Raw genomic sequence first — 25,417 nt, forward strand, 5'->3', positions numbered from 1 at the left:
GCATGTGATCACATTGGAGAAGCATATAGAGCTGCTTTCTCAGACTCCACTGCTGCTACCCACTTCAAAGTGCACAGAAATGATTAATGGTGTTTTAGCACCATACTTTCTGAAAAAGTTGGTCGCAGATGTTGGTGACCAGCGTTTCAGCCTCCTCCTCGATAAGTCCACGGATGTAAGTGTTTCTAAGTACCTGGGGGGTTGTCATAAGGTACTTTAGTGACACCAAGCAGACAATTGTATCAACATTTCTGGGGCTTGTTGAGTTGGAGGGAGGAGATGCCAAATCTATAGCCCGTTCTGTTGTGGCTTTCCTCGAGAAGTGTTGTCTTAAAAAATAATCTCCTGGGGATAGGGACTGACAATGCCTCTGTTATGATGGGAATTAACAATGGGGTCCATAAAGTGCTGAAGGAGGAGTATGGCCTCAAATATCTGGTTCTTATTCGCTGTGTGTGCCACTCTCTGCAGCTTGCTCATTTGTAGGTCTTAACATATTTAGGGTGTTGTTACTGACTTTTTGTCTCTCCCACTACGTTATTTCTCTCTCCTACAGCGTCCATCACAATTACATGCACATGGCCAATTATTCAAATTAGGTGATGACGTCATTTAGCGACTTCTAGCGACTTTTAGGACAGCCAATAGCTACTTTCCTTACTGAGGAGTTGGCAACACTGCAGTTAACGTTACGGCGAGTGAAGTAGCTAGCTAGATGGCTAGGACACCGGTACGCAGTGTCCTTCGCCCCCGACTACCAAGCAATGTTTTCCCGCAATTCTTTTAACGTTATCTGGTATCCAACGCATCGACGGATTTCACATAAATGTTAAGCTAAAACATTGCACATTAGGTACACTACAATGATGACATAGCCTCAACGAGAACTCGGATAATACTTTTATTTCCCGTTTGAGCCACAATCCAATCGCATAGATACTCAAGGGAAATCCAGAATATCAAAAGTGTCAGTTAATAAACACAAGCATTAAGATCCCTGCAACAAAGAGTACAAGCTGTATTCCTATACTAACACTCATTCAGCCATTTTCATTCAACACTGAAAATTCATTCCACCAGTACAGTAGGTAAGTCATATCATTGAGGGGTTGTGGTGTTGGAGAGGGGTTTAGAGATGAAGGGTCTGATAGATGATGTCTACAGTTGAACTCGATTGGGCAGCCCTGCAACACACTCATGATCCCACTGCCTACCTGTCTTACTGGAACCGTCTCTCTGCATGGGAACATTTTCACAGTTCGACACGCCGTTCATCCTCAGGCAGAACAAATTAACTTAGAACACGGAACTTAGAACAAATGTCTTACTATTCTCCCAGGTTTCAATGAGACCTGGGATTCCTTCTCTCCCTCGTGTTTTTCTCAACTAAGTTTAATAATAACGCCGGGAGAGAGGAGAGAGATGTGAAAAAAGGGACTGTTTGCAGTCTTTGTCTTTGTCAAGCGGGTTTAGCTGTGGGATGGTTCAGAAGCTTACAAAAACAACCCTATTATCACCGACACAGATAATTATTTGTAATCAAAACAAAATACTAAATCTCATTTACTCAAATGTATTTGTGGAAGTTTATACTTAATGTACATCAACATTGAATTTGACCTGATGTTGACTGTCATTATGTGAATGGTTGTGCATGTTAACTCATATTTGACGTTACCCTATCTGGAACGTCTGAAACGTTCTGCACACATAACAGGCTATGCGTGAGTCACTTACTAGGTAGCACATACAGTAACATCCTTCTCTAGAATGACTCCACTCAGACTGGGATGCAATGCTTCAGTGGAAAGATTCAGTGTAGGGCATCCTTCCTCCGGCATCCTAGATATCGCCCTGTTATTGTCGGTCTGTCTCTAGCACGCTGTAAGATACTGGAAGGCAAACTCTCCTATTAAAATGCTTGTGTTGAATAGCCTGCCTCATTGAAAACCCAAAGCCTCCATGACCTACATTAATCTCTCTCTCTCTCTCTCTCTCTCTCTCTCTTTTCTCTCTTACATCTCTCTCTCTCTCTCGTTCTCTCTCTTTTTCACGCGCGCACACACACACACACATGCACTCTCGCAGACACACTTCACACACGTAGGTAAACACACACTTGCAGGGACACACACTCTCATATACACACACACACACACTCAGAGTGGATCAGGCAGATGTGCTTTGAGCTTGTTGAATGAAAAGGTTGAACTCAATTCACATTTTATTCCTCATTTACCTGGTCCCTTTTTCAATGTCATTCTCTCTCGGTCTCTCTTTCATTCTCTCTGTTTCTCCTCACCTGTCTCTTGCTCTCTATCTCTCTCGCTCTCTATCTTTTTCTCTCTCGCACAATTGCTTTCTTTCAGTGTTTCTTTTTTCATCCTCACAGACATTCTTATGCTCCTCTGTCTGTCTTCCTCTTTGTTTCTCCTCATGTAGAGGCACTTAACCGATATTGGCTTAGCAGATGTGGTTGGCCATTACACAATGTAACAATCTGATGTTGGCATATCAACATTTATTTCATATCCATACTGATAATGTTATTGCATTTTTTTTTCTCTTTCCTCAGGAGGTCCCCTGTGGCCACTCAGCCTCCCATCACCAGAGTCTGTTTGCCAGGTAAGACCACAATGCACTGCTCTCTCCTACAATGCATCTTCTGTCCCAAAAACAGTGATATTGGTTTGTCTGTCCATCTGTTTGCCACTGACTGTTGTTTGAATCAGCCTTAAAACACTGTCTCAATGTCAAGACTGTTCTCTTGGTCTCTCGTCTCTGCGATCTTTCTCTCTCTTTCTCCTTCTTTCCCTCTCTCTTCTCTTGATTTCTTGTCTACGTGACCACCCTCACACTTGAACCCTGAGACCTCAGCCCCGACCCTTTCCCCCCTCTCATCGGTTCAGATACACCTCCTCCCCACCCCCAGCCTATATTTAGTCTGTATTTATCGCTGGGAAGTTCCAGGAAACCTTTCACTCTCGCCACTCTATCCTAATGTCTTTATCTTCTCACTGAAAATACAACAGCATGTGAATCCTGCTCATTAGAAATGTACTGGACCCATTATTAGGGAGTTGAGACTATGGTGTGTGCGTGATTGGGAACTCCTTACTGTGTCCTTGAGCTTAATGCTCTCAGCCTACACTACGTCACTAGCTATCAAACTGTGTACATGGGTGATAGTGTGAGTAGCGCAGGCTGCCATAACAACAAGGCCTTTTTGTCACACACACACACACACACACACACACACACACACACACACACACACACACACACACACACACACACACACACACACTTGAATGGTGAGACAAGAGCGATAGAGGAGCTCTCCGCAATGTTGATTAAACATAGCAGGAGAAGTGTGGGATTTCGTTAGTGGTTTGCGTCACAATGAAGGAGACTGGGATGCCATTGAGTCTCCTGCTACAGACAGTCATAACACAGGGAGCTTACTTTCATGCCTCTCATTCCTCTCACTGTGTGTTATCCTAAACACTTCCAGTCATTGGACTTACAATACAAGGAATGCAAGGACAGAGGAGTCCACTTTTTTGTTGGCCCGGTTGATTTACGGGATTAATAACATTGACTTCATCATTCTGGTTAACCTGTATTACAGAAGTAAGCCCTTTTACTGCATCTGTCTCATTTTTAAGTGGTTTGACTACTGTGCCTAGTTCCCAGAGAAAGAGAAGACAGATTGAAATAGAGAAGAGCAAGTGCGTGATGTGAGAGTGCATGTGCGTCCATATGAGTAGGCCTACATTTGCATGTCTGTATGTGCAAGTGCGCAGTGTGTACGTGTGTGTGTATGTGTGTGTGAGAGAGTGCATGTGCGTCCATATGAGTAGGCCTACGATTGCATTTCAGTATGTGCAAATGCGCAGTGTATGTGTGTTTAGAGTGCAGTCCTGCACAAGTGTGTTTTGTGTATCGGAGTGTGTGTGTTCAAGCGGGTGTGTGTATATGAGCGGGTGTGTGTGTGGGTGTGTTGCTGTGGGAAGGGAGGTGTTCCTGTTTGACAGTGGTGCGGGGCCCTGATTGACGTCAGCCCGCCTGCATGTGGCTTTTGTTGACTTCCTGTCAGCGCAGATGGACAGACCAGCACTTCCAGTATCTGGAGAGGGAGAGCTCATCAGGTGTGTGTGTGTGTGTGTGTGTGTTATGTGTGTGTGTGGGGGGGGGTGTGTTTCCAATAAGCAGATTACGCTACGAAGATTATTATGACCTATTGATTAAGTCCATCCAGGGTCGTGCGCTGTCAGTCTGATACTTGATGCGTTTTCCTATCAGTAGTTTTAGTTCAAAGTCTCCTCAGAGAGCATCATCACTAGCAGACTGCTGGTAGTAGCACAGGAGTAATTGACTGCAGTGCTGAAGGGTTGGACATTTTGATTGGAGGTGTTTTACCTTCATTGAGCTCATTGTGAATGATCAGATAGGCAGTCTGCACTCACCCAATCCTCCAATAATACATTTGTCCTCACTTGCTCAGGTTAGCTTAGGTCATATCTAGACACAAGGCTAGTTGATGAGACGTTCACATATTGTAGCTGAAGGCTTTGACCGGACGTGCTACCTGTCCCAGACCTGCTGTCCCAAACCTGCTGGAACCCTGACCTGTTCACCGGACGTGCTACCTGTCCCAGACCTGCTGTTTTCAACTCTCTAGAGACAGCAGGAGCGGTAGAGATACTCTCAAAGATCGGCTATGAAAAAGCCAACTGACACTTACTCTTGTGTTACTGACTTGTTGCACCCTCGACAACTACTATGATTATTATTATTTTACCATGCTGGTCATTTATGAACATTTGAACATCTAGGCCATGCGCTGTTATAATCTCCACCCGGCACAGCCAGAAGAGGACTGGCCACCCCTCATAGCCTGGTTCCTCTCTAGGTTTATTCCTAGGTTTTGGCCTTTCTAGGGAGTTTTTCCTAGCCACCGTGCTTCTACACCTGCATTGCTTGCTGTTTGGGGTTTTAAGCTGGGTTTCTGTACAGCACTTTGAGATATCAGCTGATGTAAGAAGGGCTATATAAATAAATTTGATTTGATTTGTTGTCGGTTACCTTCTGCATAGCTACTCTGCATGAAGCCACCAGGAACATGACATCACCCTCTATTCATCACTCCCTCAAGAGAGTGAATTATAAGGGTGCCGTTTTTTTCAAAAGGACCTACAGTACGGTATGTGTGCACAACATTTTGGGATGGGCCTAGTAAAAACATGTCATTTAAGTCTTTTTTAAAAATGTGTTACCTTTTTAATTTGGCATGAACACAACCAGTCATGATGTTTTCATCTTATTGCCGATCAAATCACTTCAAACAGTAGGCAACCTGCGCATTTTTCGCCGAATAATTCCATCATCCAAAAAGTGCACCGTGCACTCGCGTCGTTTGATGAACTGAAAGAAACACCTTTTACGAAACACCCCAAAATGTAATGAAATTGGGTGATTGTCATTGGGTCTACACTCTTTTAGCCTTAAATTCATTGATGCGTCTTGCTCACAAATTACCTTTTTTGTAGAAAGAAAAATTGGGACACCTGAAAGAGGCTAAAATACAGGACTGTCCCAGGATGACAAGTGCAGACGCATGAAAAAATGTATGAAAATGTAAACCTTGAAACAGAGACGGGGGTGTTAGTTTAATTTGGAATACGTTTTTATTATGATATTTACCACTGTAGCAGTACAAATTGCATTGCATTTTAAACAAATAGGACAATGGTCAAATTAGCATTATTTAGAGACCCCCACTAAAGTTTGACTTTGTAACATTTAGGGGGGTTCATGTCTCCTTCAGAGGGTCTGACAACCCCCTGGGCCCCCCGTCATTTGCACTCTGACTCCCTCACCTCTGTCCCATTGCAGATCCTCTTTTCTTCCCATGCTCTGAGAGGTTGAATTCCCTCTTCCACCTGTACCCCCCCATCCCCTCTATGACAGTGGGTGATGTAACTCAACACCCAACCCTGTCTTTTTCTGTCTCGCCCTGGAGACAATGAGACAGAGGAAAAGAGTGATTCCTGTCCCATCCTCCCTCTGTCTGCTCCCCCTCTCTTTACGGGCCGGCGGAGGAGAGGAAACGGAGGGCAGGAAGAGGGGAGCAGATTGATCCTGTTATTGGCCTGTTGTCCCTGTCGTAAAGGAATGCGCTGGACGGACTGACATAACCCAGGAGGTGTTTTTGTGTCTGGCAGGCAGGGAGGCAGTGTGTGTGTGTGTGTTGCCACTGTGTTTGCTCACTCAGCGGACTGGGGGAAAAATAGGATACAGACAGACAAAGGGCCATTGTCTCTATGCCCACACCGCACAAACACGTAGGCGCTGGTAGAAAACACACACACACACACACACACACACACACACACACTGGTCTGCGGTCTGCACACTCGCAGTTCATGCAATGTCATGGCACGAGCTGTGATAAGTGTTAGGGACAGGGCCTCATCATCTCCTCTGTTATTGTTGTGTATGTTGTACAGCACGGGAGAGAATGGAAAAATCCACAAGACTGTGTACTATATCTTGTACAGTAGAGAATGGAAATAACCACACACAGACTCCATAAGGTTATCAGGACCTGATGTTCTTATCACAGTGAGGACCAGCGCAGCGGGGACTGTTGTCATAACTTCCCACCGGCACACTAAGTGACACGCGCCATGTAGCGCACACCGCAGCGGCAGGGCATGCAGGGAATTGGAAAAACCCAAGTGCAGTTTCTCACGGTGGCCGTGATGATGGACAGATAGAGGAGAGAGATGGAGAGAGATAGAGGAGAGAGATAGTCATCAGTGATTAGTGACAATCAGAACAGGTTGGGGAAGTCTGCCTGCTTCCTAGATTCCTGTGCATTTCTCACCAGAGGAATGTTGCTGTTCTGTTGCTGTGATGGTCATGCATAACAGAGGCCTCTGTTACTCTGTCATAGTTCTAGAGTCACAGAGGAAATGTTTTCCCCTGCCTGTGTTGACTGGACTATGGATAGTGGAAACACATACAGTCAGGTCCAAAATGATTGTCACCCCTGATAAAGATGAGCAAAAAATAATACAAATACAAATATATTGTATGCTCCAATTTTTTTCTGTTAATTATATTGTGAAAGAGATTTTGCTTAACGTGTAATACAAAATAATCTAAAAAAGATAGCCGTCTTTTATTGGCACCCCTGTTTTCTGTACTCATCCCTGTGTTCAGCATCCTAACTCTGCAAAGATTATGGCACTGACCCTTTTTAAAAATGTTTTATGAGATTTGAGAATTATTGGGAGGGATCCTAGGGCAGGCAGAGTCTTTCCAGATCCTTGATATCCTTTGGTCGGCGCTTATGGACTGCCCTCTTCAATTCAAACCACAGGTTTTCGAAAGTTGGTCCAGAGACTGAGATGGCCATTGCAAAATAATGATTTTGTGGTCAATTAGCCATTTCTTTGTGGATGTTGATGTGTGCTTGGGGTCATTGTCTTGCTGGAAAAATCCCCTTGCGGCCAAGTTTCCGCTTCCTGGCAGAGGCAACCAGGTTTTCTTGGGCTAAAATGACCTGGTACTTGGTGGAGTTCATGATGCTATTGACCAGTGGAAGAAAAACAGCCTATCCACCAGCATATTTTATAGTAGGTATGAGGTTATTTTCTGCACATGCATCCTTCTTTCGACGTCAAACCCACCACTGGTGTGCGTGGCCAAACACCTCTATTTTCTGACAGCGGTTCCAATCCGAGCCAATGCTGTTTATCAAACTCTCGGCTTTTACGTTTGTTGATTGCTCTCAATAAAGGATTTTCTGGCAACCCTTCCAAAGAGCCTATTGGCATGGAGATGGCATCTAATTGCAGATTTGGAGACTTGAGCCGAAGATGCGACCAAGTTCTGTAATTAGTTCTGTAATTAGGTAAATCCGCTTTTAGTTTTAATGCACCTGATTGCTGGAACCGACTGCAAAATGCACTGCAATTGGACGCTCTGATGCCTCTTGGGCAATTAAAAATATTGATTGGGGAACTATTAGCTGAAAAATGTGGCTGTTGTTTTTGATTGTTTGTTGTATTGTCTTTGAGTTTGTTTTTGCACTGATTTGATTTGCATCGGATTTTGATTTGTCCGTGGATTGTATGTGTAGGGCTCCCTGGTCTCAATGGTGACTCCCTGTTTAAATAAATAAAAAGTAATCTTAAACTTTGGCTCTCAGATTATAGTGGTAAGTGGTATATTTCATTTTTTTGCAATATTCTTGTACCATTGCATGATTTATGAAGGTCAACAACCATTTGTCTCTTCGTTTGTGAAACCCTGAAATAGGGTGTAGAGAGAGACACATGGACATGCACACACACACACACACACACAGGTACACCTGCATGCATGCAAGAATGCCCACAAACACACACACACACACACACACACAGCAAAGGTTACAGGTCTGTTCCCAGGATAAGGCGTATGATGGCTGTCCATTAGAAAAAGGCAGAGACTTTCTTAAGCATGTTTGATGACTTTGCCAGGTGGGCCAAGTTTTGCCAAGCAGGATCCTTCTCAGATCCTGATTTTGCCTGCTTTTGTCAGGTTCCCTAACCCTTTCCTCACACACACAAACAGGAACCCTCAGGAACACTCACATTATAGCTCTCATTGAGTTAAATGAAGTCTGGAGCTAAGGTAAGCACTGTTATAAAACAGGAGCGAGGTAAAGATAAACATAGCCCCTGCTATATTTGGTAGTCCCCTTAAGGGGCCCTATCTTGGCTCTTCATTGTCTAAGAGCATCCCCAGATGACCCTCTAAGCTTTAAGCACATACTTGGTGAGGGCCCCTCTGTGTCAAAGTTCCAGCAAATCACTGAATCCTCTTGGAACGTGGCTTAATTTGTGGTTAACTTTAAACCCGATGTTATGAACCTTGATTTAACCAGTAAATTGCAACCACAGCACTCAGTACTTTTAAGGCATAAGAATGTGTCGTCCTATCATAGCTGGTTCATAATAGTCCAACCACCTGTTTGCAGTCAAGGCCCTTTATAGCTTAGGGTTGGAAACATGAGCTCTTTCTCCGAATTCAATCAAGTCTGGCCACTTTTTAAGTAACACTTAATATGTCTGTTCTCTTTAAGCCCTGGTGCTCTCTCTGTCGGTGTGTGTGTGTGTCTGTGTGTTCGCTCTGTTCTGTAGCAGTGCCAGGGGTCCTACAGTATAATAAAGGCCTAGGCTGTAATGACCTGAGCCCATGCAGGCAGGGAATGAAGAGGTACTCATCATCATCCTGTTTATCAGTGTTAATTAATATGCCCATCCTGGTCTGACCCTGCTGCTAATACAGTGCTGGCGTGCAGGCATGCAACAGAGAAGTTACTGAGGGAGAGAAAAGAAGGGCAGAAAGATGGGGAGATGAGAAGAGACGGTTAGAGAGATAAGGAGTCCCTTGCTATCAGACCAAAGCTGCAGGAATGCACCCGAGAGATCAGAGAGAAGAGAGGAGAGGAAGAACGGAGAGAACAGGGAGGAGGGAAAAGAGGGGTCAGTGGTATGAGGAAAGTGTGGTTAGACAAACGGGGAACGAAGAGGAAGAGAAGGGCGAAAGTAAGAAAGGAAATTGAGAGAAAGTAATGAAGGTAGGAGGTTGCCCTCTGGTGAAGTATGCCAAAGTTACTGTGTGAACTGACAAGGACCCTTGTACTCTTCACTGGTCAAACTAACTTTGTGTGTGTGTGTGTGTGTGGGTATGTGCGTGCATGCTTGTGTGTGTGTGTGTGTGTGTGTGTGTGTGTGTGTGTGTGTGTGTGTGTGTGTGTGTGTGTGTGTGTGTGTGTGTGTGTGGTAAGCCTTGTACGTGTGGCCTAGTATGCGACTAGGCATCGTGACCTTAGCCTTGCGTTCCCAGGCGGTACATGCTATACCTGCCCTGCTCCTTCTCTCTATGTGCTGCCAGCCTGGCCTCTGTTATGAGTGTACACATACACTGACACATCCTCCTAGCGCTATCTCAGCTAATCCGCTCTTATCCACATATAGTCTCTGCCTTTATTTACCTGTCTCAGTGACTTACCTCTATATCTAACAGGCCCAGCTGGAGGTGAGGAGAAGCCAGGGGCTCGGGTGATAATTGATACCACGCTGGGTGCACCTACCCTTGGGTTTCTCACTGACACAGAGGTGGCCATCTGCCAGGGACTGGGATGTGGTTCCCTCATGACCACAGCTATACATATTCAGTGTAAAACACACACACACACACACTCAGACAGCTGATCTCAAGCATTCCCCCTTTGCAGTTACACACTTAATTAAGAAGTGATGACACTGTCAGACATTTGCCCTTCTCATGGTATCCCTGTTGGCATCGGTACCGGGTCCTATGGCACATCTAGCCTTTCTGAATACCACACCCATCTCTCCCTGTGCTCTAACAGCACGTCCACTAAATACCGTACCAGCATGCCACGCACCGCTGCCTGTTGCCAAGGCGATTATTAGTCCCTGCTGCCCTGCCGGGGGTCAGCCACAGTGTGTGTTCCCGGTCAGGGCAACCCACATGCACGCACATACACAGTATTCCTTTTCCCTGTAGTCTGCAATAATGTTATTGGGCAAAAGATACTCCTACCCCCAGATGACAGAGCGTTGGGCCCACTTTTCTCCAGCCCAGTATTATCCTGCCCTGTGGTCCTTTACAGGATTTCTGTCCTATAATATTACCTCCTGTCAGCCACTCTTTACTGTTTCCTGCTCACAGGCCCCAGAAGGAGCAGGCAACCAGGCAGAATTCTCTAGTAGCCAGTAAAGCGTGAAAGAGTGAAACCCTAGAGAGAGTGCCGATGACGGTCAACTGATTTAGGCCTCTAGTCTAGCTGGGAAGGAAAGAGAAGGGTAGCAGGGCCAGGTTGTTCTCTGTTCTCTAGTAATCAGGCAGGGAGGAGGGAAACCCATGAGAGGGTGTTGATGGTGGTCAGCTTATTTAAAGTGTTAATTGGAACTGGCCTCAGGTCTCTGGTCTCTCTCTGACGGGAAGAGAAGGGAGGCGCTGAGCAAGGCTGAACCCGGCAGAAAGGAGCAGTGTTAAACCCAGTATTTACGGTGGTCAAGTCATTCAGCCTGCTTACTGGATCTGGTCTCCAGCTGAAAGGAAAATGTGTTTTTACCGATTACAGATAGTCTATTCAGTTTCTATGGAACAATGACAATGAAACAGCTTTGCGAGCATGTGTTCCGTAGCTTTGACAAAGTGTCCTCGTGAAAAGTGTGCGTGTGTGAATGTGTGTACAGTGTCTTTGTTCATTGAGTGTTTGTTTTCTGCAGTGTCAGTACAGACACATTTCCCCAGAACCAGAGTTCCTGTTCTGGGATAAAAACAGCAGGGAATTTCCTTGAGTGGTTCCGGAAGAGAGGAAAAGCGGACATGTGATCACTGGGCAGTGTGTCCATGTGGCCCCCTGGGGCCCTAGGTCTGTAGCAAACAAGGCTCCTCACTCATAGGTCTCCACTAGATAAGAACCATGTCTGATGGATTAGTTATTATTCGGTGGTAGAAGTTACATGAACTTAGAATCAACTTCTCAAGTATGTTCGATACAGTAGGCGTACTGTATTTACCGCCTACTAATCCTGCTGTGTAGATAGATAAGACCTAGGAACCACGAAAGAACCAAAAACCGAGTTGTAACTGAACGATATTGCTTTCAGTTATTTTATTGGAGGGTCAATATGCTTGTCTGTGATTATGATCCAGCTCCTGTGGGGGGAACGTTAATCTCCCAGGGAGTCAGTCCTCCTAGCATGCCCAGGCTTAGCGTGCGACACAGCCTATCATGTGACTTTTTGCATAGGGTGTAGGGAAGACAATACAGGGCATTATGGGGTCTCCCTACAAAGCCCCAGGACTTGCATCAGTATCACAGCCCCTCTCCTCGGGGTAATAATAATAATGATACATTTATTTTATATTGCGCTATTCATTACAAACAAAGAATCTCAAAGTTGCTTTTAAAACAAAACAAAAACAGTTCTGGCTGTTCATGGTTGAGGGTGTTCCACAGTTTCAGATGTCTTGGCAGTTCCAAAAGGCCGTCAGTAGCAGTGGCTCGAGCGGCGGGAACATCGATGATACAGACATACAGCACACGGAGTATACCAAACATTAGGAACACCTTCCTAATGTTGAGTTGCAACCCTACTTTTGTCCTCAGAACAGCCTAAATTCATTGGGGCGTGGACTCTGCAAGGCATTGAAAGCGTTCCACAGGGATGCTGGCCCGTGTTGACTCCAATGCTTCCCACGGTTGTGTCAAGTTGGCTGGATGTCCTTTGGGTGGTGGACTTTCTTGATACACACAGGAAACTGTTTAACATGGAAAAACCTAGCAGCATCGCAAACCGGTGCACTTAAATCTTTTGTCTTGCCAATTCACCCTCTGAATGGCACACATACACAGTCCATGTCTCTAGGTATAGAAATCATTCTTTAACCTGTCTCCTCCCCTTCAGCTGCACTGATTGAAGTGGATTTAACAGGTGACACCAATAAGGGATTATAGATTTCACCTGGATTCACCCGGTCAGTCTATGTCATGGAAAGAGCAGGTGTTAATGTTCTGTCTACACTGTGTATCTTATTGTATACAAATGCAAGCAAGGTTTGAAATGATTATTTTTTTGTCAAATATTATATCTGTTTGGGCTTCTTGCTGTCAATTTGCAGTCTACAAATTATTTCTAATTATGTTCCGGGCCCCCTGACCATCCGCTCATGAAATAATTGGCCTGCTGCTGAATCGAGTTGATGTTCTCTGCACTATAGTATATACTATATCCTATTAGTTGAACTAGACTAGAATGACCTCTTCCTCCATAGTATATACCACAGCGGGCAAGCGAGATCCTCTCACACTATAGTATACACCACAGGTGCATATCCTGTTGGTTAACCTGGAAGGACATTTTCCACTATAGCAAAGGCCTGTTGGTTAACCTAGAATTACCTTTTCTACTATCGCAAAGTCATATTGAGTCCTATAGTAAGGTGTATGGTATCCTAACCTCGAACCCCAAAGAGAGGCGGTTGTCCAACAAGTCGTCCATCGTCTGTTGACACAAATTAGTTCTTGACAGGGACACTGCTTTTACCTTTCACAGTATGACATAACACTGCTATTACCTCTCATGGCCTGTTATAGAGCACATACTGCATGTCATCATTACAGACCGAGGGTTGACAGAGAATTTAGCTGAGTTTTGTGTGAGATGAATTTAGGTTTTATCCGTTCTTAATGCACTTAACTGGTTGAAAGTGAGACTTCCTTTGATTTTGTGGTTTTATTAGAGTTGTTAGGTAAGATATTGTTTTTCCTCTCAGGAGTACAGATGTGTGTTTTGGGGTCTTGTGCTCACATTGAAAAAACAGAGAGGATATCTTGTTCGATATCACCAGGGAGCTGGATGTACTTTATGTACTGTACTTTATAATCAGAGATAAGCATATTTACCTTCACACTCTGAGACAAGGACAAATCTGACAGGAGTGTTTGTCTGCTTTTACAGTAGTGTGTGTGTGTGTGTGTTTGTGTGGTAGAGAAACCGAAGCGGTGGATTGGACAGTGAAGAGACAGACATGATGTTCAGATTTTTTTGTTGTTAATTAACATAAACACATTTAGCATCTCCTGACTTCCACACATAACCTGCAAGCCATTTTAAAAAGTCTAATAAATCCATGTGAAATAGCCTTCACCTTCACAATAAATCCATAATTTATTTTAGACAGGTCTAAAGAAGCATGATATGAAGCAAATGTAGTCTATTTCAGAGGAACAGAATAGCATACTCTGAGTTGTCCTTATGTTGGGTCCTGATGTGGCTATGCCAAATGGATGTGGGCTACACTAGGTAATTTAGCAGACAAGATTTGCTTATAATTCCGTGGCATTATTTTATATGATTTAATAGTATGAAGAATACAATTGAACAAAGCTGAATAAAATCTAAATATTTTCTCCAAACGATTTGAGGGAGTGCGCCATGCGGCTATTCTGTGTCGAGCGGTTAACAAAGAAAAAGGTACTCCTCCTACATGTTTAATTTAGAGTTATTAATGTAACTTTAGTTGTTCTACAAATGTTGGGCTATATGTTTAGATTTGTAATACATTGTAAGGCTGCATGATGAGACTAATGATTGTTTGAAAAAAGTTGCTTGAAAGGCATGAGCTCTGCTTAGTTTTTAGCGCAGGCTGTACACACTCCAATAGTCTCTCTCATTCACAATTTGACAAGCACTTGATAATGCCTCGATTTTTCACAGCGGCATCCCCTGTGTGAATGCACTCTAAAAAAATCCATGCCTTTTGCGGCCCAGAGTGCTGGGTTGTGCCCTTCTCCCTGAGTGTGCTGCGCAATCCGAAGTGATCGGGTCTTTCTCACAGGCTACAAGTTAAGACCGACACATCGGGGACGCAAATGCGTGCGTCCTTATCCAATTCCGATGTGCATATTGAAGATATTGGATGAACTGTCCACATTTACTTTTCGTCAGCCAACAAGATGAGTAGACCTAACTAACAGCAAAAGCACTAGCCTATGTCAATCTATTAACCCCCATAGTACAAAAATCAACATATTCTGTTCTGTGCGAGAAATAAATATTCCAAACCGTCTGGGACAGTTGAGGGATGTGATAGATCCCAAATTAATACAACCACTAGCATGAAAAAAAAAACATTTTTCATGCAATGTGGATGACGCAGCAGATCAGAAGTTTAGCTTAAAATGTTGATAATGTCACAACGTCCACAGAAGGTGGCGCCTCTCCCCGTTCGGGCGGCGCTCGGCGGGCGTCGTCGCCGGCCTACTAGCTGCCACCGATCCCCTTTTCTGTTTCGTTTGGTGATGTCTGTTTAGGTTAGCACCTGTTTTGGGTTAGGTTATTAGTGGGGTTATTTAGTCTGTCTGTTTTTGGTTTGGGGTTGTGCGGGATTCATTTTGTTTTGTCCTACGTAGGTTGGGGATTTGATTATGCTCCACTGTGCTGTATTTTGGGCATGAGGGTCTGCTGGGCTGCGTCCCAACTCATTTAGGATTTTATTCCTATTGTTTTGAGTTTGTACCCTGCCTTGGATTTTTGGACTTATTTCATTAAACGTGGGTTTCACGTAGTTCTGTCTCCTGCGCCTGACTTCACCCCTCCTACACATTAGAGACGGTTTCTGACAGATAAACTATTAGGCTATTTCTTCACATGATAAGCGCAGCAATGCGCAAATGGTAGTAGGCTATGAGCGCAAATGTTCCATTAGTGGAAAACACCATTATCAAAAGTGACCATAAATGCAATTATACATGTAATGCTTTAATTATAAAAGTGCATTTTTATGGTGAAAATTATTTTCCCCAAACTTGAAACTCACATGCTGCTTATACAGTATATGGCAGTTAGGCTCTACACCCCTTTAAAGCGGATTAATGTTCTTCATTTTAAGAAGTTATTTGGCCACTTTAGTTGTGATACAAACCTTATAAAATATATAGGCCTATGGGCTAGGCTACATGAGATGTGTGACTATGAATCAAACAAGTCGCAAAAAAAGGCATTGTTTTTTATGCTGGGCATCATTCACAAGTGATAATATATAATTCACATCAGACTATTCTTGATTTAGTCTTGTCTTTACATCTACTAAATAATTTATGTGTGACATTTTGTTTTGATTTAGAATGGACCATTATCATGCACAGGGACAGCGGGAAAAAAGACATGTCATCTATGCACTTAAATACCGAATGGCGGATGCTTTTCCCCATGGTTTTTTTCATGCCAGCCAGATAGGCTATATTCCTGTTGTAAATATAAGCAATGTGCTTAATATTAGCAAAGTTGAGAGATAAATATAGTAGGCCCAGCCTATAGAAAGCTGATGGGATCCTCCTATTTTTATTAGTGGCCATCACTCCCGCAATTACATAGCCTATAGAAAATTTGCGCAACAAGAGCTCATGGGCTGTCATGAAGTGTTTGATTAGATTTTTGAATAAATTTGCATTGATGTTAGAGTGATCAAGGGACAATAGAGTTCTGAGTACCAGGCAGTTAGCAAGTTTGGTAGGCTACTAATGACCAGCAGCATCAGAGCTTGGAGAAGCCTAATTACTGTGACTAAACGGTCATGTGGAATTTGATTGCCTTCATGACTTGTGACCGCCGGTGTGGCGGTAATATGGTCACTGCAACAGCCCTACGTTGTCATGACTTTCCTCCTGGGTGAGGATCAGAGCGAGGCCCCCTCTCTTCCACCAGAGAGGAGGGGGGAGGGGGGGAGTTGGCCGTTTTATGATGGTCGTAAATACCTTGTAGGAACTCTGTCTCCCTCTCTGCAGAAATGGAAGTAAAAATCCCTTTGATACAATGGAGAGAGATTTTGTGGTACTGTAACATCCAAGATTGGATAATGAAACAATATTTCTGTAATCCAAACATTTGGAATGGTCCGTGGGTATTTAAAGAACAAACATTTCTCAGTTGTCAGGTTTACATCTAAACGTTGTGGAAGTTATATGATTAACCTGTTGGGGAAAGGGGGCAGTATTTGCACGGCCGGATAAAAAACGTACCCGATTTAATCTGGTTACTACTCCTGCCCAGTAACTAGAATATGCATATAATTATTGGCTTTGGATAGAAAACACCCTAAAGTTTCTAAAACTGTTTGAATGGTGTCTGTGAGTATAACAGAACTCATATGGCAGGCAAAAACCTGAGAAGATTCCTTACATGAAGTGGCCTGTCTGACCATTCCTTGAGCTTCTTGACTCTGTTTATTGAAGACTGAGGATCTTTGCTGTAACGTGACACTTCCTACGGCTCCCATAGGCTCTCAGAAGGCAGGAAAAAGCTGAATGATGTAATTCCAGCCCCAGGCTGAAACACATTAGCGCTTTTGGCAAGTGCTCTATCAGAGGACAATGGGCTGAGGCGCGTGCATGAGTCGACCCCATGTTTTTATTTTAATTTGTCTCTGAACCTAAACACAGATTCCCGGTCGGAATATTATCGCTTTTTTACGAGAAAAATGGCATAAAAATTGATTTTAAACAGCGGTTGACATGCTTCGAAGTACGGTAATGGAATATTTTGATTTTTTTTGTCACGAAATGCATCGTGCGCGTAACCCTTATTTACCCTTTCGGATAGTGTCTTGAACGCACGAACAAAACGCCGCTATTTGGATATAACTATGTATTATTTGGGACCAAACCAACATTTGTTATTGAAGTAGAAGTCCTGGGAGTGCATTCTGACGAAGAACACCAAAGGTAATAACATTTTTCTTATAGTAAATCTGACTTTGGTGAGTGCTAAACTTGCTGGGTGTCTAAATAGCTAGCCCTGTGATGCCGGGCTATCTACTCAGAATATTGCAAAATGTGCTTTCACCGAAAAGCTATTTTAAAATCGGCCATATCGAGTGCATAGAGGAGTTCTGTATCTATAATTCTTAAAATAATTGTTATGCTTTTTGTGAACGTTTATCGTGAGTAATTTAGTAAATGTTTAGTAAATTCACCGGAAGTTTGCTAGTTCTGAACGTCAAATGCTAATGTAAAAAGCTGTTTTTTGATATAAATATGAACTTGATTGAACAAAACATGCATGTATTGTATAACATAATGTCCTAGGGTTGTCATCTGATGAAGATCATCAAAGGTTAGTGCTGCATTTAGCTGTGGTTTGGGTTTATGTGACATTATATGCTAGCTTGAAAAATGGGTGTCTGATTATTTCTGGCTGGGTACTCTGCTGACATAATCTAATGTTTTGCTTTCGTTGTAAAGCCTTTTTGAAATCGGACAGTGTGGTTAGATTAACGAGAGTCTTGTCTTTAAAATGGTGTAAAATAGTCATATGTTTGAGAAATTGAAGTAATAGCATTTCTAAGGTATTTGAATAACGCGCCACAGGATTCCACTGGCTGTTACGTAGGTGGGACGATTTCGTCCCGCCGACCCTAGAGAGGTTAAATATGAAACTATTTGTGAGACGATGAAATGTGATGTTAGCCTTCTAAATAAGATTTGTTTTTCATAGTAAAGATCTACACAGTCAGTGACCACACCCACGTGAGCACAGACATTATGTCAGCGTCATGGAACGCCCCCCTTTTGCCAGAGTGTATTAAACCCCTCGTGACGAAATTCACATCAGACCAGTACACAGATAGTAAAATGTTTAGACTTTACATTAGACCAGCGTGACCGACAGCATGAGCTGAAAGGTACGAAATTAGAAACTCTGAAACTTTCAACAGAGAAGAAGAAAATCTCTACCAGACCAGGCAGATTATGGTGTAAGCCGGATGTTGCAAATGGTTAGACTCTACCAATCGCTACCTCAAGGATCCCACCTTGCATCTGATGAACTCCGGAAGTCCCCGAGAGGATCCAAGCTTACCCGAGTTACTCCAAGAGCCTCCAAAGACTGCCGGGTTTCCTCTTCCCGAGCCGATGCAGCTCGGCAGGACTAGGCTGCCTATAGCCGAATGCATACGCAGACTTAACACCCAGAGTTGTCTGTATTGCGGTACTGTCGGTCATTATGTGTCTACCTGTTCCTTCAAGAGACCTAGCTCATTTGTAGGAATGAGTACTCCCCGTATTCGCCCTCCTCTCCATGCCACCATGCTGTGGGGGGACCAGTCCAAGTCTCTCCAGATACTCATTGACTCTGGGGCCGATATGAGTCTTATGGATGTTACCCTGGCGTCCGAGCTGGGCATCCCCACTCAACCTCTCTCCATTCCTATGGATGTTAGAGAGCTGGACGGCCGCTCTATAGGCCGGGTCACCCACCACACCACCCCCATCAACCTGACGGGGACGGGGAACCACAGCGAGATGATCCAGTTCCTGCTAATTGAATCTCCGCAGGTTCCCGTGGTATTGGGATTCTTTTGGCTCCAGCGATACAATCCCTCTTGACTGGGCTACTGGTGCCATCGTCGGCTGGAGCCCATCCTGCCACACTCATTGCCTGAAGTCAGCTCTGCCTGCCCCGGGACGTCTTCCTGGGGGCTTGGAAATTGCTCCGGACCTCTCCGCCAGCCCCACGGAGTACCAGGACCTCCTGGAGGGGTTCAGTAAGACCCGGGCCACTTCACTTCCACAACACTGACCGGTATCTAAGAAGGTCAAGCCAGATGCGCTGACATGCTGCTATAGCCCCGCTGCTACACCCCCGGAAGCCGAGACACTTCCCCCCCCACTCCAAGATCATTACCCCTCTGCTGATCATCCTCTGTTGGCCCGTACCCTCCGTATACCTCCTACCTTTCCTGTGTTTAGAATTAAAGCCATGTTTCACAGCCCTTTGTCTTCTGTTTATACCTGTGTTTTCTGTCTGTCTGTTGCCAGTTCATCTTGTTTGTTCAAGTCAACCAGCATTTTGTCTCAGCTCCTGCTTTTCCCCAGTTTCTCTTTTTCTCATCCTCCTAGTTTTGACCCTTTGACTCTGTCCTGACTCTGAGCCTGCCGTCCTGTGCTTTTGCCCCTACTCTGGATTACCGACCTCTGCCTGACCTGACCCGGGGCCTGCCTGCCGTCCTGTACCTTGGCCCCACTACTCTGGATTATCGACCACTGCCTGCCTTGACCTGTCGTTTGCCTGCCCTGGTTGTTACGATAAACATTGTTACTTCAACACAGTCTGCACTTGGGTCTTACCTGAAACCTGATAGTATGACTTAACTCACTAGGGAAAAACCAGCCAGACCAGGGTTCTTACCTACAGATAGAATGTTTATATAGAAAATAATGAATGATGATCGATACACTTGCATACAATCTTGCAATACACATGACAAAATACAATTTTAAGACAGCCTAAACCTAAACCCGGGTGCTAAACTGAAAATGTCCGTTGGCGCCATTGGAGCTAAAACAAAAATTAGGCTAACCCCACAGTTACTCACGGTTTCTTGGAAAAACCCCTTGAAACCAACAGTTCCAAGGTCGTTGCCTATTTATAATCCAATTGGCAGAAAGTGCCCTGCATGCATAAAAAACTATATCCAGCATCAACAAAGCCCTCAAATTCCCTCAGACCAAGCCGTCCTCTCCAGCTCCCGATCCAACAAATCCATGCTAGCTCCCGAAGCATCTGGAATCTTTGTTAATCAAGCCATGCAGCAAGCGAATTGAGACCACTCTCTCTCTAAAACTATAAATCTTATTTTGTTGAGTAAAGATGGACATTCAGATGACCATCCTACCCATGCTAGATTACGGAGACATAGTTTATAGATCGGCAGGTAAGGGTGCTCTCGAGCGGCTAGATGTTCTTTACCATTCGGCCATCGGATTTGCCACCAATGCTCCTTATAGGACACATCACTGCACTCTATACTCCTCTGTAAACTGGTCATCTCTGTATAGCCGTCGCAAGATCCACTGGTTGATGCTTATTTATAAAACCCTCTTAGGCCTCACTCCCCCCTATCTGAGATATCTAATGCAGCCCTCATCTTCCACATACAACACCCGTTCTGCCAGTCACATTCTGTTAAAGGTCCCCAAAGCACACACATCCCTGGGTCGCTCCTCTTTTCAGTTTGCGGCAGCTAGCGACTAAAACGAGCTGCAACAGCCACTCAAACTGAACAGTTTTATCTCAATCTCTTCATTCAAAGACTTAATCATGGACACTCTTACTGACAGTTGTGGCTGCTTTGCATGATGTATTGTTGTCTCTACCTTCTTGCCCTTTGCACTGTTGTCTGTGCCCAATAATGCTTGTACCATGTTTTGTGCTGCTACATGTTGTGTTGTGTTGCTACCATGCTGTTGTCATGTTGTGTTGCTACTGTGCTGTGTTGTCATGTGTTGCTGCCTTGCTATGTTGTTGTCTTAGGTCTCTCTTTATGTAATGTTGTCTCTCTTGTCGTGATGTGTGTTTTGTCCTATATTTATATTTTATTAAAAAAATATATTTTTAAACCCAGCCCTGTCCCCGCAGGAGACCTTTTGCCTTAAGGTAGGCCGTCATTGTAAATAAGAATATGTTCTTAACTGACTTGTCTAGTTAAATAAAGGTTAAATAAATAAATAAAAAGTAGAGTGCAGTCAAAACCTCTTTCTACTACATCAAATGTTTCCCACTTCACAAGAGCATCTCTCCTTCCTTTTCTCTCCTTTCATTTCCTTCCCAGCAACAACTGAAAAGCCCGCAAAGCCCTTTGCACACCACCCACAGAACCTGTCCCAGCATATTTAAAGTAACAGTATATAATAATATAACCAACATAGGCCCAACAGCGAAGGCTGTAGTAAAACACATCTGATTAAATGTTTACAAGTTATACAAAATATACATCCACATAATGTTATTACTTAACCCATAGTTCTAAATGCATGTTTTAACAAGGTATTACACATGGTAGAAACATGGTTAACAAGTGACATTGTTTTAGTAACTGGCTTGCACAACAAACAATCGACTTTGGCACCCTATGTCAAAGGATAGTTGGCAAAAAGCCTAGTTGCCTGACTTGCCTAGTTAAATAAAGGTTCAATAAATGTAAAACATTTTTAAAAACGAATGCGACTTATTCTCTTTTGTATCAGGATTCTTGGCTATACCTTGAAGACATACAATAAAGAGTCTCATTTGTTTGTGTCATTGTCTATAAGTCATGGACATGCGCTCCATGACAGTGTGTGTGTGTGTGCGTGGGCGTGTGTCTGTGTGGGTGTGTGTCACTCACTCACTGTCACGTCATTGAGAGATACAACCAACCACAAAAGGTTTTCCCAGATCACTCACACAAATAGTCATTGACACTGGTATTTCCACTGAGTGTACAAAACATTAAGAACACCTTCCTAATTCGTCGGGGCATGGAATCTACAGGGTGTCGAAAGTGTTCCACAGGGATGCTGGCCCATGTTGACTCCAACGCTTCCCATAGTTGTGTCAAGTTGGCTGGATGTTCTTTGGGTGGTGGACCATTCTTGATACAGACGAGAAACTGTTGAGCGCGGAATAACCCAGCAGCGTTGCAGTTCTTGACATAAACTGATGCGCCTGGCACCTACTGCCATACCCCGTTCAAAGGCACTTAAATCTTTTGTCTTGCCCATTCAACCTCTGAATCGCAGACGTAGAATCCATGTCTCAATTGTGTCAAGACGAAAAATCAGGCCTGGAGGTGTGGTACTGTATAGATGGACATCCAGCACCTAACCCAGAGTTATGTCACAGTCACATCACTCACTGTTGATGTTATTAATGGGACCTTTGTTTTGTCTGCGGTATCACTCAAACACCTCTGCTAGTCCGTGACTGTGACTGTCAGTGACTGCTTCCGAAATGGCGGCTGTTTTTCTTCCCTCACACTGTTTATTGACCTATGGTTGTTTTCTCATCGCTGAGAGAGGATGTGCTTTTTTTTTTTTCTTTCCTCCTGCGTTGAACTGAGATGCCCTCTCTCTCTGACTCTCTCAGGCATGTGGGTACTAGGCCTGAGGTCATAGCTACCCTCAGAGTTAGTTTCAGTGTCTGCATTCACATACACACCTCTCCCTCACAACCTCACTACACTGTGTTTACGTAGAGCTTTCAGCAGGGATCCTGGATAACCATTTATGTGCTGGGAAACCAGCGAACATTAGCTCTAAGATAAAATTGATAAGAGTGATTTCAGAAACCAAAATGGGACACCCTCAAAACACATTGTAGTTTACATGGAGCTACGGTAATGTGTGTTTCAGTTGTTATAAGCATTAGTAAAACCTTGATATCCCTCTTTGTAGCCTGGCAGCCATCTATGAAGCTCAAGTCAGTGTAAGGCCCGTTTCATACCCCAATGTTGATCCTCACTACCCACCTCTCTGAGTGAATGGCACTACCCTGTCATGCCAGGCCAGGCTTGGTCATTCTTGGCCACCACACATGCCTTGCTGCCACTATGAGACAATGCTGTGACAATGTTGTACTAGCCATAACATCACATTAGTTCCACTCTCTTGATTTAGCGGGGTTGGGTTAAATGCGGAAGACACATTTCAGTTGAATGTATTCAGTTGTACAACTGTGATTTCCTTCCATGTTCCAACCAAACCCAGGCTGCCCAGGCAACCACCCAGACTGTCCAAACATTGCCATCTCCATGATGTGTCAGTGTCACACCTAAAGAAATCCCCAGGAAACATGACCAGTGGAACTGTTAGTTAGTGGAGCTGTTATGTGTGCAGCAGAAAGGCACAGAGCTGTTGTCCCTGTGTGTTTAACTGTCCCTCTCTGCTCTGACCGCCCTGTACCAATAACACTACAGTACCTCCCTCTTCTTCCTTTGTATACTGTGTACTCCCCTGGATACAACCACAAGAGCACGTCGCACTCCTAGTGTGTGTGTTCGAGTGCGTGTGTGTGTGTGTGTGTGTGTGTGTGTGTGTGTGTGTGTGTGTGTGTGTGTGTGTGTGTGTGTGTGTGTGTGTGTGTGTGTGTGTGTGTGTGTGTGTGTGTGTGTGTGTGTGTGTGTCTTAATTTGAGCCAGTATTCTACAGAAGGAAAAGAGTCCTGCAGCAACAGAAATTGTGAATGATTATGTGGATTATAATTAATGGACATCTTTTATCTAGGTTTTTCGTAAGGGAAAATCAAGTCTAAAATTTCAAAGTGGAAATAACAAACTTCAGAAGCGTTTTTTAAACCTCAACTACATTACAGGTTTTAAATGTCCTGCGTTGCAGGAAAGGACTCCCGTAAGTGGGTGATCAAATGAAGATCCTAAATCGGTGCGTTCGAGCGTGGGTATATGAATGCGTATGTGACAGCCCTGTCGGTGTGTGTTTCTCTCTGACTGATGTCCAGTGGTGTTTACTCCAAGCTGAGGTGTGGAATACCACAGCTTGCTCCTAAACCCCAGCTCCGGCCCTCCGCCCTGCCAACCCCTGGCCTCCATCTTTGATCCACACTCTGGTTATTTGCTCAAAATTTTGGAGACAGTATGACATCACAAATAATATTTTTCTTGGTATCCAACTGGAGTGTACTGTTAGGAAGAGTAATGATTCAAATCAAGCTAATGGACGTGTGTGTGTGTGTGTGTGTGTGTGTGTGTGTGTGCGTGCGTGTCGCATTGGCCAAACAAGTACATAACAGTCCTTTTTCACTCTTGGGAACAGGCCCTACAAAGCCTAATAAAAAGATAGTTGTCAGTGAGGTTGTGTGAAGGTTAGGACAAGACCCTTTGGATCTTTGCCATTGTAAGCAGCCATACTGTACATCCAGCACATTTTAGATAATGTTTCTGTTAGTATCAGCTATTTCATGTCTCTACCTGGCCCAGCCAGAAGAGAACTGGCCACCCCTCAGAGCCTGGCCACCCCTCAGAGCCTCTCTAGGTTTCTTCCTAGGTTCCTGCCTTTCTAGGGAGTTTTTCCTAGCCACCGTGCTTGTACATCGGCATTGCTTGCTGTTTGGGGTTTTAGGCTGGGTTTCTGGATAGCATTTTGTGACATCTGCTGATGTAAAAAGGGCTTTATAAATACATTTGATTGATTGATATTACCTTAATCTAGGGCTCGGCGATATGGCAAATCAATTATCATGATATCTAAATATTTCTTCATTCGATAACGATAATTATCATGTTATTAATCAAATAATGTTTAAAAGGTGCATGTCTGCTTCAGACTCCAGAATGCCTAATGCCTGAACAAACCGTAGCCTAGTGGTTAGAGGCAGGTAGCCTAGTGGTTAGAGCATGGGGCCAGTAACCCGAAAGGTTGCTATATCAAATCCCCGAGCTGACAAGGTAAAAATCTGTTGTTCTATCCCTGAACAAGGCAGTTAACCCACTGTTCCCTGATAGGCCATCATTGTAAATAAGAACGCATGCGTGCCTACGTGTGTGTGTGTGTGTGTGTCAAGCAAGTGCGTGCCCGCGCACGTGTGTGTGTGTGTGTGTGTGTGTGAAATAGATTGGGTAACAGGTGAACTCTTTAACACCATCGTCTACATAACGTCGAACAGGATTCCTAAACAATTCTATCTGATCAGGACAGGTGCTCCAGGAGACATGCCAGTTTTTTTCCAGTTGTTACTGTTGTTTTCTATGTAGCTGTTCTGTACTTTCCATACGTTAAAATTCATCTCACGTGTTGGTTGGCTGGTTTTGATGTAAGTCAGTCTCATAAAACATACCCCCCCCCCCCCAAAACCAGCTTGACTGATGACATCAGATACCTACTTGTCTTGTATAGTGTTAGTTAATACCTTAGCTAATGCAGCATCCAGGTCATATAGCCCCCCCCAGCCCTCTCTCACCCCCTCTATGCTGAGTGTCGGGTATCAGTCAGGCGCTGGCCTGGCCTGGCCTGTAGAGTTCTGTTCAGAGGCCTTTGCAGTGCAGC

General features: G+C 44.1%; 1 protein-coding gene across 3 annotated transcripts in view; it reads left to right on the plus strand.

Annotated features, from left to right (window-relative positions):
- Positions 1 to 25,417, plus strand: part of LOC106584037 (cAMP-specific 3',5'-cyclic phosphodiesterase 4B) — a 309,843-nt gene that overhangs the window by 250,458 nt on the left and 33,968 nt on the right. For all 3 annotated transcript variants that reach the window (XM_014168843.2, XM_014168844.2, XM_014168845.2), the window contains one exon: positions 2,576 to 2,625. In XM_014168843.2, coding sequence (XP_014024318.1) covers positions 2,576 to 2,625 — 50 coding nt within the window. The remainder of the gene's footprint in view (positions 1 to 2,575; positions 2,626 to 25,417) is intronic.

Source organism: Salmo salar, chromosome ssa23 (genome assembly GCF_905237065.1).
Source record: "Salmo salar chromosome ssa23, Ssal_v3.1, whole genome shotgun sequence".
Taxonomy (NCBI): domain Eukaryota; kingdom Metazoa; phylum Chordata; class Actinopteri; order Salmoniformes; family Salmonidae; genus Salmo; species Salmo salar.